Genomic DNA, 17,790 nt, shown 5'->3' with positions numbered 1-17,790 from the left:
ACCTTATGGTATACAAGAGAATGATTACCTTAAGATTTTGGAAGCTTCAACTTTGTAATCATACACAGTTTGATTTTATTTTAATCTTGGTCTAGATGTTTTAACTTTTAATTAAAAACTTGCTTGGATTTAGCTGAAAAGTATGTTGCACAATATACTTTAGTTTGAAAATGAAAATAGTTGAAAAAAAATGAAAATATAATTATTATGGAATTTAAACAAAATTATGACAAATTTTATTTTGATTTTCAACTTGTTAAACAACCGGTAAATAGGTAAAAGGAGAAACGGTTACAAGTACATTTACTCATTCATAAAAGGTTATGGTTATTGGTATACCCGTTTCTAGAACCATCCAACGAGTAAACAGTTATACGGATAATAATTTAAATGATTATAAATAAATAACCGTGGTTATCCGCCGGCCATAACTGTTGCTACCTGCCGGCCATAACCGTTGCCCATACGTATTCCCTATCAATAATATACAGAAATTTCCCATCTTTTATGATGGCATCAGAGTAGGTTTTTCCTGCACTATTGAAATTTTCGTTTAAAAAAAAAAAATCTAAATAGTTGCGGAAATCAAATCTAACGGCTAAAACACCTGTAATATTGAATGATACGTAGCATTCAGGCCTTACCCCGTACATACAATATGTTATATACTCAATTTCTTGATAAATTGATTCATGATACCAGTGCCTATCAGGGACATGCAACATGCTTGTGACTACTACTGGCTATGATTAGCACGTCTCGAGGAACCTAACCTGTCTCTCTTGCACAGTTTATATACAGTTCCAGCTTCACGTTCGCAATCCGGTACAAATCATATGCATTTGTATCTTGTTCCTACCAATGGAGCCGAAAACTGGCTGCCTGCATAAGGGGGTGTGCAAAGTATGCACCTAACGTCAACGCAGTGATTGACAAATATGGCAACCGAATAAATTCCTTGTAGTAATCTTTGGGCAACTTTTGTCGGCCATCAAGAATCGCTGCAAATGGTATGATACTTGTTCGTTTCTTCACAACTTCAAAGGCCTCCCCGTATCTTATAGCTAATCTCCTGTCACCATTCCAAGCACCAAACAGGTGGTGTCCGATTAAACCAAGAGAAGCTGCCACCGCCACCGAGTTCCCTATCCAAATCGTGTGAGCCACGCACCATATTACCTGTCCGGCCAGCTAAAGGAAATACAAAACCATTACCAAATTGTCTTAACGAGGGAGAAAGAGAAAGGAAAAGAGAACAGAAGGTGCAGGCAAACGTAATACACCATTTTTATATTAGAGAATAATTGAAATTGCAAATAAACCCCGAGAAAAACCGACAACAGCCCAGTGATTTTGGAAAAATCGAAGGCATCATATTGCATCTAAACTTGAAAATGTTCATAACACATTTTGTACAAGTCAATGGTATAAGAAGATCTCAGATAAATCCAGACCAGCTAGAGCATTAGAACTGACACCAGCATTCATCTAAAGACCCAAAAAGCAACCAATTGCCCAGTAAATGAACTAGTTACCTGTGGATGCCTGGTTATTCTCATAATCCCGGTTTCCCAAAGATGCATTTTGGGCTTGTCAACGGCTGCTACCTCTAGTAGATTGAAAGTTGAGGGATAAAGGAATAAGAACGAAACGAAATTTGAGAGCCACACAAGTTCATGGACACCAAATACATTCTTCACATCCCATAACTGTAGTCCATCGTACCTGTGGTTAATAAAGAACACCTGAATCACAAACCCTCAGAAGTCAATTCCCTCCACACCGTCGAACAAAGAATTTAACGCAGAAAAAGTAGCAGCGAATGAAGTTAGATATAGAAAAGGAAGGATAGAGTTCCTTATAGAGAGTGAGGAACTCACAACAGTTGTAACAGCCAGTGGTAAAGATGTCCCCGCAAACAAAACACGGAAAGCACGTTCACCAATAAGTTTCTCACCTGTGTCACGTAGACTAGCCAAACCACTATGGAAAATGGCAAATATTAGAATCAGGATCAACATCACAACCTGCAGAATACCATTTCAAACCTCAGCTTTTATAACCAAAACCCTTATCACATTTTACAGCTCTCAATACAGCAATTGATCAAAAGAAAACCAAAACACAAGGGAATTTATTTATTTATTCCACTAAAAAGAAGCATGCACCTAATCAATGCACGCGAAGCACCTAAGAGGAAACCAGAATGGAAGTTGCACATGCTCTTGTTCCAAAAATTCAACCAAATGAACGCTCTATCGAGTCTATCCTATTTTCAGGAAACAACTGTTAAACCAGATTTAAATACGACCGCTCTGTATGGACATTGTCACCCCCATTATCCCCGTCATTATAAAAGCAACACAATTGATACCATAGCTTCCATAAACAGAATTCAACATTTAAAAGTTTAAACACGATTCCTTTTATCGCAATTCCCAACTAAACATTCACAAATTTTACTATCTACATCCTGACCACACATCCCCTTCCCTTTTTCACTTCCACTGTTAGTGTAATTATTCTCGAGATTTAACACAAGATATCACTGTAATGCAGCTTCGAACCTACAATCTGATACGAACATATTGGTGTGCCATCCCATTTCGTTTTCATCCACTCTTATCAGTCAAATCTAAGGTTCAAAAAAATAGAGTGTACCAAAACATTCAATCCAATTCTTTGTTACCTTAAAACAAAACACAATCAATTAGTAACACCCTAATGAATGATTAATGATTAATGATGTTATTAATAGCTTTAATTAAATTCCTCAACATACAAACAACCTGACTGACACCAACTTTAAACTCAATAATTTGTACTCAATCAAAATTACCACAATGAGATTGAGAAAAAAAATTTACCTCAGGGCTATCGGAAAGTTCCGAAACCGCGTCGACGAAGGGCTTTCCGAGTCCGGTGGAATTATCCAGCCAAGCCACATTGAGTATGAACAGAACAGTACCCAGAATTGCAGTGAAATAAATCCACGAGGACAGCTTCTGCTTCGACAACACAAACTCAGCCGAGTCCTCCCCCACCACCGGCTGCTCGTCGCCGTCGCCGTCGCTGCCGTCTCTGACGGTGATGAAGGTGCGAAATTTGCGGGACAAGTGAATTTGGTTGCGAGGGATGGGGTGGAAAGTGGGTTGTTGGTTGGATTTCAGAAAGGTGGAAGCTTTGAGGGTTTGGCGGGTGGATGAGAGGGAGGGGGTCTTGGGCTTGTCTGGGTTTAGGGATTGGGGAGGACAGGAAGAGAAGAGGGTTGAGAGGACAAACGTGGAGGAGGAGGAGGCCATTGAAAGTGGGGGTGGAGGAATCTGAACTACCTGTGATTGTTAACTGTTACAGATTATAGAGAGAAGAAAGAAGAGATGGAAGAAGATGGAAGGTTGCTGGGAAGAGGGAGGGAAAGGAAAGGAGTATCTGGAGGAAGTTATGCTTTTGGGTGGAGGTTTTGGACTGAAGGTACTTTTGTCCTCTTCAGCCATTCATTCCTTGTACCTGGTGGTGGGGGTGGTGGATCTCCAACCGAATGCTGGCCAGGCCTCTCGCTTTTTAAAAAAATTAATATTTTAATAAATAATATGTGATTATATTTTTTATTATCTTTAATCGAGGGTCAAATGATCATAGGGTTCATTTTAGCTCTATCATAATGGACTTAATTTTCGTTAAGGTGATAGTTCAAGAACTAAATGGCATCTCATCCTATAATTTTTTTTTTTAAATAACAATTAAAATTAACGTTTAGTCAATCAATTGTTGCAGGTAGATTGTTCGTAATTCATTTATCAAATTTGTTTATCTGTTTTTATACAGTTTGATGACCAAACAATCCCATATTTAATTGATTTTTAGGAGAGATGATATTTAAATTGTAATTTATGCAGAAATGCTAAAGAGACTCTCTCAAAGTGAAACTTATAATTAGCAATGCTAACATTATAAAACATAATGCTAAAATATGAAGTGACAAAAAGTCCTTGTGGAGAGTTTTCTTAGTATTTCGCACATGAACAATTCGGATCATAAATCAAGTTTTGTGAATCAGCTACACAGTGAATTGAGAAGGATGCAACAATATGTAAGATGCGGTGACTGAAAACTTCTTCCGAATTACCTCACCTTTTATTTTCTTTTAACTTTTCTTGGAGGGGCCTTAGAAGGTCCGTAACTACGCCCATCCCCCCCCGCCCCCCCGAGGGCGGGTGCCCTCTCATTATCTAAAACACGATACGTACTACTCACGAATTTCCGTCACATAATTTGATTATATCCAGCATTTCCATCCATAAAGGACAAAATTTCTTGTTTTGCAACGTATTAAAAAGCCATTGGAGGGCCTAATAAAGCAATTAGAAATCAAATGCAAGGCAACCAGGGAAGAAAAGATAGCTTGGATTACAAGAAAAAGCACAAAATAAGATGACGAGTGGAAACATACTCACCCAAGGAGAACATTTCCAACCACCCACCAACATACAAAATCAAGGCAGCCAGAACAACCACAAGGCTTCAGGTTCAAGACTTGTATTTACAGAAATCCCAAATCGACGATGCTAAAGAGAGACAATGTAATACCGCGTCTCCCTTCAAACAAATCTGTAAATATAACCCGAAATCCTTTTTTTTCGCCGAGATTTATGTAAAAAATAGAAAAAAAAATCAACAAATCACTATAACAATGAAAAGAGATATAGACAATGACAACAAAACTAATCACCCTACAATCAAGAAGGCTCAGGAGCAGGCAAGTCGAAAAAAGTGTGCCACTGCTGCTGTTGGTCTTCGTACTAACTCCCTTCCGGATACTGCAGCGATTTTCCAGAGCTCATTTCCTCTCCAGTTGGCGAGAAATGGGAAGTAGTGTTTGAGGTACTGGAGTTGAGGAAGAGGCAGACCACAGCACAATCATCAACCTTGGCATACGGATATTTTAACCTCCAAGCACGAGTTGCTGACTCTACCAGGGTTCGAGCAGCAGATGGTCGTGGAGCTAATGCTACTATATCCACCACTTCCTCATTTGTGAGGACATCCCATATCTGCAGAGTACAGAAGACAATATCTAAGTAAATACATGTAAGCCAATCCTAAACCATTTGTGCAGTAACACTCTTTCATGTGCATATTTGAATCTATGAAGTCAGTTGGATTTATATGGTTTTTTAAGTTTATCTATTCTCGCGATCAATAAGAGATATTTTGATCACATTGAATTTTAAATAAAGACTTGTAAAAATTATCAAGATATCTCCACAAGCGCATCAAATGAACAGCACTTCTGCCCCCAAACGAAATGAAACACATCCGCCCGGTAATCAAAGCCAGTTTCATTGAAGATAAAGTTAGAAACTTCAGAGTTTAGGATTTTCATGTTTTCCAGACCAAGAACATGGTACTTTAATTCAAATAAAGAAAAAGAATAGAAGAATGCTTAGAGAGGTGGAAGATTAACTACACAAATGGACCAATTTAAGACTGAAATTAAGACTGCAATGGATGAGGCTAAGCAGGAATATTATAGAAGAATGTACAAATACGAAAATAATTTTTTCATTGCTAGCAAGGAAAAAAAAGGTAAAGATAGAAGCCTTTTTACAATTCCCGCAGGACTCAAACGCTTAAACAGAACACTCTTATGCAGATTAGTTCCACCATTCTTGCTCCGAAACCCCCTATGTGCATGACTTGACATGTCAAACCTTCCTCATATGTTCTAACACTATTACCAATTGCAAAGATTATTGCTAAAAGTGAACCTGTCGCACTTCAACCTTATTAGCGCTAATCAACATGCCTTTGTTGCTTGGAGAAGGATAGGGGACAACATCCTCCTAGTTCAGAAGCTCACGATGAATTGCATAACACCCTTGGCACCCCCAAAATGTTTCCTTAAGGTTTACCTGATAAAAGCCTATGAAATGGTACACTGGGGTTTAAGTTTTTATATACTTACAGCTTTGAAATTTCTAGTTGTTACGGTTAGTAGATTAGCGTTTGCATCTCCATCTTTGTGAATGGGGAATTGCAGGCCTCTAACCAAGCATAAAAGGGCTAAGGCAAAGATGCAAGAAGAACTAGGGAAGTACGGGATCTAAGATTGCTTGGGTTGATGTTTGATGAATGTAGGAACGGACTCTCTTCATCTCTGGAACACGGGTAATTTATGCTTAGGCACTCATGGAAGCCAGTTAAAGGTGATGATGACATCTAGGCTGGATGGATTGAGGAGTTAAAGAAAAAAAACCTTTGCTTGGCTCCTTTATTCAGCACATCATTGTTGATGAAAGAAGTACTTCTTTATAATGAGGTAATTGGCATACCCGAAGTGGCGAGATTCCATTATCCTAGAAGGATCATGAGTCCAAGCTGCCTAAGGATCACAACAGTGGTAAACCCTCGTCTTTTTTTTTACTGCCTTTTCAGGGAAGCATTTGGTTGCAGCTGATGACCAAGTGTGGATTAATTTGAATGGCTCACACTGTAAAACTTCTATTGAGGACTTGAGAGGGCAAGTAGACAATGGAAAGGAAAACAACTTCATCTTATCACTTAGGAGTTGGGCTTGGGTGTAACTGTTTATTCAATTAGGGGAGAGGAAGGCAAGATCTTTAGGAACGAGGCTAAATAATATTCTATCATCTCTGAAGTTATCATAAATAAAGTGAGGAGCAAACTTTCTTCTCCCAAGCTCAAATACTCTCCTAGTGAATACTCAAAAGTTCCATTCCACTACTAATTCTTTGAGGCCTGCTGATCCTATACATTCGCTTCTTGAGTGGACACTCTTCCCATTATCTGTATTAGTTTAGGCCTTTGGGTGGTTCTGACTTCTTGCCTCTAGATGGGTTCGTCTTTATTTGAGGGGTCCGGTCGTATCCCTTCCCCCGCTTGTATTTATTTTGAACTTAAAGTCTCCGTTCCGTCCAATTTTAGTTTACTGCTTAATCCACCACTAACCTAAATCAATAAATAAATTGGCATTATAGGTTTCCACTAAAGACCATAATAAGTGTGACACTCAAAAGAAAAAAATATGCTGGTAAATTGCATCATAACAAAAAGCTGTAGGCCACAACATATAAGGAAAGAGATTTCTTACCCCATCCGTAGCTAACACTACAAATTCATCCTTCTCAGTGAGGCGACGATAAGATATATCAGGAACAGAGATTAAGCCAAAGTCCTTTAGGCAGAAATCTCCAAAAGCCCGTGCCATGGCAAGGCCAGGTGAATTACAGTTGGGCAACCAAACTCGAGTGATCTCAGGCTCATTTTGGAGAGCAAATACTCGTCCTTTGCATAGCCTGATCCTCTCTGCTTCCCCTAGATGGATACAAAAAAATTGGATTCAAAACTAACTTTAATGACCCCATATTATTAATCCAGGATTTATAATTGTATGATAAAGAATGATTATGTTCAAACACCAATTAAGCTACAAGTAGTAATAGTATATTGACCACATATCAACTACTGCAACACCAAAATTTAAGTGTGTATGCATGAGTGCATGCACGTGTGTAGGTGGGTGCTGCAAGTGTTCATGTCTGCATGTGAACTTACTTTCATAATCCAATTCAAACAAACAAGGTGTATCCATGCACCCAACCATTTCAAAACAAATTTGCACTCCACTACCAAGAAATAGAGTAAACATGACATGCTGAGACAATAGATAACATCTAAGAGGACATATTGACCATGATCCTCTGCAAAGGAAAGACCTTGTAAAGCACCATGCAGCTAAGGCTTTTCAGCCTTCGATATGGATGCGGTCTTTCATTCCCTTACTATGGAAGTTTCCACAGCACAACTATTCAGTCCTAACTCCTAAATCGCGTCACTTTTCAGATTAATATTAGATATATTTTATTTTGTGCATCAGGATTCAGTTGTCACAATCAATTATATATGACAAACCAGAATCTATCATTGGGTCACTGCTCCTGATTTATAGAAACCATCAAAGATAGAAATCGTCATATAGAAATCGTCATCTGGATCCCATTGTAATAATTTAACGGTCATAATCAATTTAAGGAATACGAGACTGATATTATGAGTAAAGTGTGCATTTGACAAGCGGTAATCAAATGCAGTGGTTAAATACAAAGTTCAATTCTTCATATTATTTAACTCTTAACTATAGACTAGAAAGAGTGAGAGAAAGAAAGATACTTGGAAGATTTGGTTTGAGGTCTACAGTCAACTGAACAGCAACGAGGGAACCATCTTTATCTCTTGTGCCCAATACAGCTCTAGAGTCCCCAACATTTGCAATAACAAGATCCTGACCCTGTAAGCACACGTAAGTATTTAAAAGAAAATTTTACTGGTGCACTCTTGATGTACCAAAACTTAAGTAATAGCATCTGAGCTCTTGGATCAGATACGGACTATTGCGCTGCAACTTGTCGAAGATAATAAAAAGAAGGCGACCTACAGGGCATCTTAATGCCTGTATTTGATCTGAAAACTGAAATGTTATTAGATTAATACGAGGATCTTGTGACACTACGAAAAAAAACTACCTGCTTGACCAAGGTGACAGCAGTTGTCCCGCTGCAATAACAATCAATACGAGGGTGCAATTTGAGCTCCTTGTCCATGACCTTAAAAGCCTTCAAAAATGAATCTTTCAATGTCATAAAAAAATCACAGCGCTCCTCATCCTTGCCTTCGTGACATGCAGCGGCCTCGCTCGAATCATCAGCAGGCCCGTTCGTGGCGTTACCATTCAATACCCACTGTGAAGTCAGCCGCAAAGGTAGAGCATCCCTCACCTTCTTTGCAACCATATGGCCAAAAGGACCATGCCCATCAAAAACACCACAGAAAGTGGTATCCGCCGAACCGAAATTCTGTAGAAACACCACAAAGATATTCAGTTTTGCAGCAATCAATGATCCAGATTCGCAGTTTGACAACATAATATCATAGGCAGACAACAAAAAACATCATAGACCGGCAACATTAAAATCCAGACTGTCGGATAAAATATCTATTTCTATACAATTATGATTGGATAAACATTTGAGCAGAGAGAAAAAGCAAAGCACCTCCCAAGCAATCATGGCGTCCTGATTGACCCCTTTTTTGCCTTGCTTGCTGAACAAGGAAGTAAAATCAGAGGACCCATTCAAGAACATCCTGTCATGGACTCTGTGCAGCCACATCTCCACGTTATCGGCTGTCGGCGTCGTTGAGGACGGGGAGGAGATCGCAGCCACCCTCCTCCTCCGCCTCTTGCTGTCGGATGAAGGGACGGAGCCGTAGGCGGCAGCGCTGCCATCAGCAGAGAGGCAGGAGCCCATGCCGAGGGCCCTGACGACGTCCAGAAAGCACTCCAGCCCCACCATACAGACGGGGCCCCTCCGTGTCTCCGCCGTCGGATCCGTCGTGGTTTCTGGATAGTTTAGGAATTGAATTTCGGGGATTTCGAGGATAACGGATAAATCTGAGTCACTGCTGTCAGTTCCCAAATGAAATCAAAATGTCAAATTAGTCGATTTTATACGGATAATTTGATAATTCGATTGAATTTGGACCAAGAGAAAAAGAAAAGGATAATCGTTTATGCGAAATTACCAATTTGGTGTTGACGGAAACGGCAGAGAAGACTTTGATCAAGCGGAAAGCAACCACCTTTGATTCTGATTTTCTGAGAGAGAGAGAGAGAGAGAAGACAGCAGCTTTCTATTCTTTGTTTTGTATTTTATCACCAATGGCTGACGGAGCAATATTCTTTTACGACTGCTTCTTTTTTTTTTTTTTTTGGTCAATTTTTAAGACTGCTTCTTACTTGGACCTTTTCGTTTTTTTTAATTTTCTTGTAATATTTTACTAGTCTTCAAAAGCACTTTTGTTAAAAGTGTGTTTATTAATTATTGGATTATAAGTTTTAATTACCGTGTTTATTTTTTATTTTTGGCGTATTTTAATATTACTCCATTTGTATTAATAATTATTATGTTTAATTGTTTTTACATTTGGTACTAGTTTTATTTATCTGGTTCTTTTTTTTTAAATAACTAACAATTTAGCTCATTGACAATGTTGCTTTACTAAAAAATATAGCTTTATTGGCACTCAATTTTCACCAACTTATTTATAAACGTTAAATAAATTCTAATTTCGTATGGTGCAGTTGATAAATACAAATTTCAAAATTTAAATTCATCAAATAGTAGGAAGTAAGGAAATGAGCATTACCACCTCTTAAAAATGGGGAGCAAAAATGCACCCAATTTCACCCGTAATAGTAAGTTCACCCAAAAATCTTCATCCATGGCGCAAATGGGATTCGATTAAAATTGTTGATTTAATTATTTAAATTAAGAATACAACTTTAGGTCCTGAAATATCAAACAAAACCAAAATTCAAATGAAAACTTTGACGAAGAAAACCTACAATGTAGTGACACAAACATGTGAAGTTTTAAGTTCGAGTAATAAATGAAATATTTAGTACGAACTTATTCACGTAACATATGGTGACTCATAAAACTTTGATTTAAAATGAAAGGGATGTTACGGTGTAGGTTGCCCGAAATATTTAGTACGAACTTATTTACGTAACATATGGTGACTCACAAAACTTTGATTTTAAATGAAAGGGATGTTACGGTGTAGGTTGCCCGCACCATGCATGAGCAAGTGCCAATTGAATTGGATGTGGCAATTAACCTAATTATTATTAGGAATATGGATAAAAGTTTATCTAATTTTTTATTTTAATATTAGTTTAATATATTGATTAATTAGTTGTCAGACAACGAAATCCAAAAAATTAGCGAGATGACGTAATATACTAATATGGTCGGCAGCCGCCTTCTATATTAGATAAACTTCAAGTAGGGGGTTTAGTCTTATCAACTAATCAAGTTAAATGGATGGTTCTGGATCTTTCTCGCATGGGTTATAAAGTTTCAACTTCTTGTATTATTAGGAGGGAAATAATTAGTCGAGATAAAATTCGCACTATGATGCACAAGTAGATTGTTTTTCTTCATATGGAATAAAATGTTTGGACTATAGACGAGAAAGTTGATCTCCTAGTCATTAATTTCTAGTTATTTCAACTTGGAAGTAATTCATAATTTAAAGATCATCTCTAAAGGATATGTCAAATTATAACAGTCAAATTGTAATTGATAGCTGATGTGGTAATTTGAAGTTTTATGTCACATTTTTGTATTTTTTCTGCTGAATTGTTAAATGTTATTTTGTTATTAATATGGAGCTTTAAATGGTTGTATTCATTAAAGAGTTGTTGAAACAAATTTTTATTTGTTGAAATGTTAGTGGAATAAGAGACTCACTATTAAAATTAATTAAAAATAAATTTGACATCATCGTTAAATTTGATTTCTAATCACATAGGTTTTAAATCCAACTAGCAAATGACATACGGTTAGAAGGATTTTTTTATGTAAAATATGAACAGTGACACTTGAGAATTTGACATCTCCTTTAAAGATGCTCTAAGATCACATTTTGATTTTGTTCAAATTTTTTAAGGAGGGGTTTGGCCAAATTTAGTGACTGCACTATATTTGTCTAAAACAAAAAATTAACTGCACCATGAGTGACTATACATATACATACATATATATATATATATATATATATATATATATATGATATTAAGTATTGTAAAGTCGATGGTATGTGTGCAGTAGAATATAAAGTAAATAAGACACAATATTTACGAGGTTCGGCAAGTGTGCCTACGTCCTCAAGGCAGCAGTAGTACTTTCTTTTATTATATGAAATAATATGAATACAAAATAACTCTCACTATTTTTTATTTTCTCTCTAGCCTGGCTCACTGATAATTTCTACCACATCTCTTTTTTTTCCTCTTCTCTTCATTTCCTTCATAACTCCTCTTTCTTTTCTCTGTATAGTTTTCTCTCATTTCTTTCTTCTTCTATAGCAACATTGTTCACTTTACAAATTTTCCTCAAATAAATAGTAAAATACTGTGCATGAATAGAAATCCATATGTTTTTCTTGATATGAATGATAATTCATCTGATTTTTTTCAAATGAATAATAATTCATTAGATTTTTCTTTTGATGAATAATAACAAACTATTCATGTGTGCCATCGACGTATTATATTACAACATGAAGCAAATTCCAAGGGATCCAGCGGGTACCAAAATCTGAGCCCTTAAATGAACAACATGTGCACACTATTACTACAACGAAATGTGGAAGTGGATGCCGCATTTGCTTCTGCGGTGGCCTTAAAAATTAATAAAATCAATTATTAAGCTATTTGTTTGATAAAATATGGTTAGGAGTACCTTTCAAATTCAACTAGTTTAAGAGCTCGTTTAGAAGTGCTTTTAAAATGATTGAAAATATTATTTAAGAAAATATTTTGGGGTTTCAAAAACACTTTTATATAATGAGTCCTTGTTACGTGCTTATTGCATGAAACACTTCAAGTGTTTTTTTAGAATTCACTTACATTTTTATTAAAGATTGGTTGCATAAACATTTCACCAAAACGTTACCTTCCATTTTAAAAATACTCCCATACAAAACCATTAAATCGAAAAATCGATTTAGACCCATTTTATAATTTAGCTAAAGTCCCGTATCAATCGCAATACAATATCGTTGTATGCACACGCAACGAATCTTTTATGCATGTGATGATTCCGTACGATGAGGATGTGCACATAGGCTGGCATTGGAGGTATTATCTGCAATATGTGTTCAATAATTTGAAAAACTAATGAAAAATGTTTGAAAATTTTAAGTTTTAACGATAAGGAATAAGTAAACGATAAAGTGAATAGTATCATGATTGGTTTTTTAGTGTAAAAATATGATTTTTCGTTAAAGTGAACAGTACCATGAGTTTTTCGTTAAAGTTCCCTTCAATAATTTTATTAAACTTTTTGTACCCTGGGCTCCGTGTCGGGCCTCTTATATGTTATATTGGGCCTTTTATTTTCTGAATTTCCCTGTTAGACCTAAAAGAAGCCCCAAAAAAGCCCAACATATTCTTACATGCTTATTATTCGGCTATCGGCAATGCAAGACTTTTTATCTTGAGATTCTTATATCTGTATAGGAAGGTAAGAATTTAAAAATAAAAATTTACAGAAAGAAAATCAATTCAACTAGCCTCTCATAGTTGATATGATTCATGATACTTAGGTTTTGGACTAAAAATTTCAAGGGAAAGTTAATATTTTTCTGTTTTCTTAAGTGGCAATAAACACAGAGAAAGTTTTGAAGTAAGCCGATTCTCATTCCTATATTTTAGTAACCAGAGAGAACTCAATAATCAAAATGATTTCAATCTCATTCCTTGTAAGTAAACAAGTTTTGAACAATGAAAAGATTTTTAAGATTTGAAATATTACCGTCTAGAGAAACGTGTTAACACAAAAACCAATAGGGTTAACAAACAATAGTTTTTAAAAGGTGGTATGATTTTAGGGCAAGGATAACATGACACGCACTAACCACGATATTTAAGTAGACATCAAAATCGAGACATGTTGGCCAACACTTAAAAGGTGATGAAACGATAATATGCAAGTGATACGTTAAAAAATATGAATAAATTCAACCTGAAGTATGAAATTTAATTATGTTGAAGTGCGCAATATGGGATGAACCTCTATTACAATTTACAATACATGCAATATTAGGACATAGATAAAAGTGCAGTAGAGTAAAGAATATTTCCATCCTATATAGAATGAATATTTATACAAAAAGTAACAATAATAAACGTTGGATCATTAGTGTTATTGATAACTTCCATTTACTTAATATATTGGTGAATTATTTGGATCATAGATTTATGTCGTTATCTAACGAGGCCATTCATTTCGTATGATATCAAACTTGATTGTGTAAGTTTTATCACAAAAATCTTGGTGTAAAATAGAAATGATTAGTTGCATTATATAGAGAGATTGTTCATTAGAACTTAATTATATTCCAAAAAATCTCCCACTACCACTCAATAACCAAATTGCTACATATATATATAGTAGTATCACTACAAACCACTTAAAACACATATAACACCAATTCAATCGATCAGCAACAACAAATAACACAATCCAATTTTACTCACTAAGTGGGGTTGAGTGCATGAATTCTACAATGCTATTGCACTTGGTTTTGCGCCAATTCAATCAATATATCAGCATGGTAAACCAATTCACCCACCGGCCACCTCCTCAAACTCAAAATCCTAGCTATATGCATGCATGCATGCAAAATCTGTGGTTAAGAGGCATTAACATCATGATATAGGATGATCAAAGATAAAACGGACCAGGTGGCTTCAATTACTATATTAACTAGCTAAGATCTTTGGGATCTTCGAGCGTCTTGAGATCAACAACGAGCTGCTGCTGCTGCTGCTGAGGTTGGTGGGTGGTCTGTGCAGCCATGGCAAGCTCAAACTGCTTTAAAGATATAGAAGGGAAAGAAAGTATTTCTGGAGTGTTGAAATTATTTTCCCAGCTGCTAGCTTTTAAGGGGTTTGCGGTGGTATTGGTAGTTGCAGACCCATCCAGTCCTATGTGTGTCACATGCTTCACGTCCGTCGGCAATCCAATTTCCATCTCTCCTTCCTCCTCCTCCTCCTCAATCTCTTCCTTGTAAACTAAAAAATACACATATAGAGGATTACCAAAAACATAAACATACAGAAATTAAAAACTAATTTGAAAGAACATATATATTTTAATCTTTATAGATATATTATTCACCACACTTAAGTTTTTCTTGGTGTGGGACAAAAGGATCTTCTTGGTAAACAACCCAATTCCATTTTTTATATTTCTATTATATATGCGTGTCAATATATAACGTATCCTCTTTTAATAAAGACAACGTTTGTACTTTTTAACTAGGATAATGCTACGTAGATCAAAATTTTAAATCAAATTTGTAAATGAAATGATGTGTTACTAATATAAAATAAGTATGTTAATCAATACTTAAGTAATAATTCAATCATCAACAACCACTACACCATTTGGTTTACAAAATTTAATTTAAAATTTTGGTATATCTAGCATTACCTTTTTAACAATTTGTATTTTTTACCAGTTAGGCTTTCAGCATATGAATTTATGTAATCATATTTAGGTAACTAAGAAATTTGTTTAGTCATTTTACTATGATCATAACCAAGGGCGGAACTACACAGAAAGGTTTTGGAGACAGAAAGAAAAACTATATATATTGGATAGTACTATTCACACTCATTTTTATCTCTTAAACATCCTTGTTAATTTTTGTCCATTGATCTTCTTTAATTTATTCGATCAGACATCCAAAAATTAAGAAAAATATGAGAAGTAAAAATTGATGTATGAATAACAACATCCTATACATTTTGGTTAACCAAGGACCCGAACCAAGTTTCTCTTTCTAGTATTTGACACTCAAATGTTCTTAGTGGCCGCCCACCAACCTAGTATTTTCTTAAAAAAAAAAGCTACCGAGTAGCCCGCCTAATAGCAACGCTAAAGTATTTGATCAACTAATTAAAATAGGGAACTTTAACGAAAAGCACTCGGTACTGTTCACTTTAACGAAAAACCACATTTTTACACTAAAAAGTCAATCCTGGTACTATTCACTTTACCCTTTATTTTGTCCTTATCATTAAAACTCAAAGTTTTCAAACCCTTTTCATTAGTTTTCCTATTAAAATATTCTAAGCCCGATCTCACTTGCAAAAAAGTTAGCTAACTAGTAACCACCCCATTAAAAATTCCTCGTTCCACTCTTGATCAGAATCACATAAGATAACACTGTTATCAATTATGCGTTGATCTAATCACAATTTGACCAAAAAAAGATCTGGATTTGATTCATTGCAAGATCATACTAATGGAAATGGGCACTATCTGATCATGCATGCATCAAGAATTCAGTTAGTGGTACATTATTTTAGGGTTTGTATTCACTATTTGAGCATGCATATATATATGTATATATATAAGGATTATAGGCAGTGAAATATTGATCCACTTACCGAATATTTGGGATAAGCTTTTTATGCTTCTGATCAATCTCTGCATCCCACTGGATATTTGAGTCCTCTTAAGAGTCAGGAAGTGAAAAGTACCATTCTTCATTTTTTCTCCTTGTGCTTTTGGATCATCTTCCCTTATAAAAAAAACCCAATAAATACCAACCTAGCTAATTATTTTGTGAGAGAGAGAGAGAGAGAGAGAGAGAGAGAGAGAGAGAGAGATACTTGCTGTATGTGGAGGTGGTGCTTTAGGTTTTCTTTGTTTATGATCAGCACTTGCTGCTGCGCCAATAGCGACGCTGGACTGAGAAGCGCAGCCAATGCCAAAAGGAAGAACAGCAAATCTCTCCATTCGATCCCTCATCCCTTCGAACACAAAACTACAAAGCCTAAGCTTTTTTGTTTTGTTGGGGGACTTACAAACCATGGAAGAACAACGTAATGGTGTTATTATATCGATCAGTTGGTGTTGACTTTATGAACAAGATAGAATGATGCAAATGTGGAATGTTTGATTGATCCACCTTATATATTGTTGTTGTTGCTCTAGTTTGATGCGTGAAGAGGAAAATATATAACAAATTATTGTGGAGTGGGTGCTAGAGTTGTTGGTTAAACTGCAACTTAACCTACTTTTGTGGTGATAGCAAGTCCAATTTGTAGGATTGGTCCACAGACCAACCTTTCAACTGTTCCTATAATAATAATAATAATTATACTTTGATCATTTTATGGTGGGCACTCCTTACTTGCCTCTCTTTGAGACCAAGCCACCTCTCCTTGCTCTCATTCCTTTTCTAGCTAGCCTAATCATTATTTTTTAAGGAATACAACACTTATCACATTTTTCATACTACAGTTATACCACTTTTCTAATAGTGACGAGGTCCACAAACATAATAAGAATAACATTTTTATTCTTCTTTTGATAGATATAAATCGATATTAAGAATTAAGTTGTTTTCTAAGTAAATAATTTAATAGATAATATTGATAGTATATCAAAGCCGTTCGTGTTAAGGCCGCTTGGCGGCGAGATGAGCCTTGGGGCTTGATGACTATAGACTTCTTAGGCGCTATGCAGAATAGAGTCTCGTAAGCCCTTCAAGGTATGGATAATATCTACATGGTCCGTCAAGGGAAGAACGGTCATATTGAGCTGATAATACACGTGACGTGCTCTAACAAGTTGAGATATTTTATGTCGTAACATATATGTCTTTGGTACTATGTATATGCAAAGTCATATTTTATTTGGATATAACTCTAGAGTTAAAAGTATGATCTCCACTTTAGAAGATACAAAATTTATATTTAAGACTTTAATAATTCTCTAATGTATAAGAGTTAAAAGTTAAAAGTCAAATTTAACTCCGTATGCATAAGATGTTAAACTTAAACCACCACATTTGGAATCAAATATGACTTTATGATTTTTAACTTTTTGTTTTAGGATCATAGATAAGCTAGAGATAAAACCAAAGAAATTATAAAACAAAAGTTATAATATTTAGTGTTTTTTCAGTAGAATCAATAGCCAACACTAATCTATAGTAATGGAAAGGAGGAGGATGCTTTGAACTTGGAAAGCAGTGTGCTAAAAGGAAGACCCTAACTACCAGAACAATCCACCACTTCCAAAGTTATAATATTTAGTTTGCAATGTGGGTAACCTAGTCATAATAAATTTCAAAACTAAAATGTTTCAAGTGGGGGAAAGCAAACTAAGGGGCTCCAAAGGTTTC

The 17,790-nt window shown here is 35.8% G+C and overlaps 3 protein-coding genes across 4 annotated transcripts; all 3 read right to left on the bottom strand.

Moving 5' to 3' along the window:
* Positions 1 to 592: 592 nt before the first annotated feature.
* LOC126618825 (15-cis-zeta-carotene isomerase, chloroplastic) lies at positions 593 to 3,535 on the bottom strand. The gene is made up of 4 exons (XM_050287007.1): positions 2,868 to 3,535; positions 1,881 to 2,027; positions 1,536 to 1,745; positions 593 to 1,191 (listed from the first exon to the last, which is right to left on the bottom strand). Exons 1-4 carry the CDS (start codon positions 3,300 to 3,302, stop codon positions 856 to 858), a joined length of 1,128 nt encoding a protein of 375 aa, XP_050142964.1. The 5' UTR covers positions 3,303 to 3,535; the 3' UTR covers positions 593 to 855.
* Positions 3,536 to 4,388: 853 nt separating this feature from the next.
* On the bottom strand, positions 4,389 to 9,769 carry LOC126618824 (probable protein phosphatase 2C 33). Of its 2 annotated transcripts, none has more exons than XM_050287005.1 (6): positions 9,601 to 9,769; positions 9,072 to 9,480; positions 8,544 to 8,873; positions 8,191 to 8,308; positions 7,112 to 7,335; positions 4,389 to 5,051 (listed from the first exon to the last, which is right to left on the bottom strand). In XM_050287005.1, the coding sequence occupies exons 2-6, from the start codon at positions 9,369 to 9,371 to the stop codon at positions 4,800 to 4,802; spliced, it is 1,224 nt and encodes a 407-aa protein (XP_050142962.1). In that variant the 5' UTR covers positions 9,372 to 9,480; positions 9,601 to 9,769; the 3' UTR covers positions 4,389 to 4,799. The 2 variants fall into 2 exon arrangements, with proteins under 2 accessions (XP_050142962.1, XP_050142963.1); XM_050287006.1 differs by having other exon boundaries at positions 9,072 to 9,477; positions 9,601 to 9,747.
* Positions 9,770 to 13,979: 4,210 nt separating this feature from the next.
* On the bottom strand, positions 13,980 to 16,586 carry LOC126617987 (CRIB domain-containing protein RIC4-like). The gene is made up of 3 exons (XM_050286063.1): positions 16,271 to 16,586; positions 16,046 to 16,174; positions 13,980 to 14,662 (listed from the first exon to the last, which is right to left on the bottom strand). The coding sequence occupies exons 1-3, from the start codon at positions 16,470 to 16,472 to the stop codon at positions 14,355 to 14,357; spliced, it is 639 nt and encodes a 212-aa protein (XP_050142020.1). The 5' UTR covers positions 16,473 to 16,586; the 3' UTR covers positions 13,980 to 14,354.
* Between the last annotated feature and the right edge of the window lie 1,204 nt (positions 16,587 to 17,790).

The sequence above is a fragment of the Malus sylvestris genome, chromosome 4 (assembly GCF_916048215.2).
Source record: "Malus sylvestris chromosome 4, drMalSylv7.2, whole genome shotgun sequence".
In the NCBI taxonomy this organism is placed as follows: Eukaryota; Viridiplantae; Streptophyta; class Magnoliopsida; order Rosales; family Rosaceae; genus Malus; species Malus sylvestris.
The sequence above is the reverse complement of the archived record's forward strand: the minus strand, read 5'-3'. Positions and strand labels throughout refer to the sequence as shown.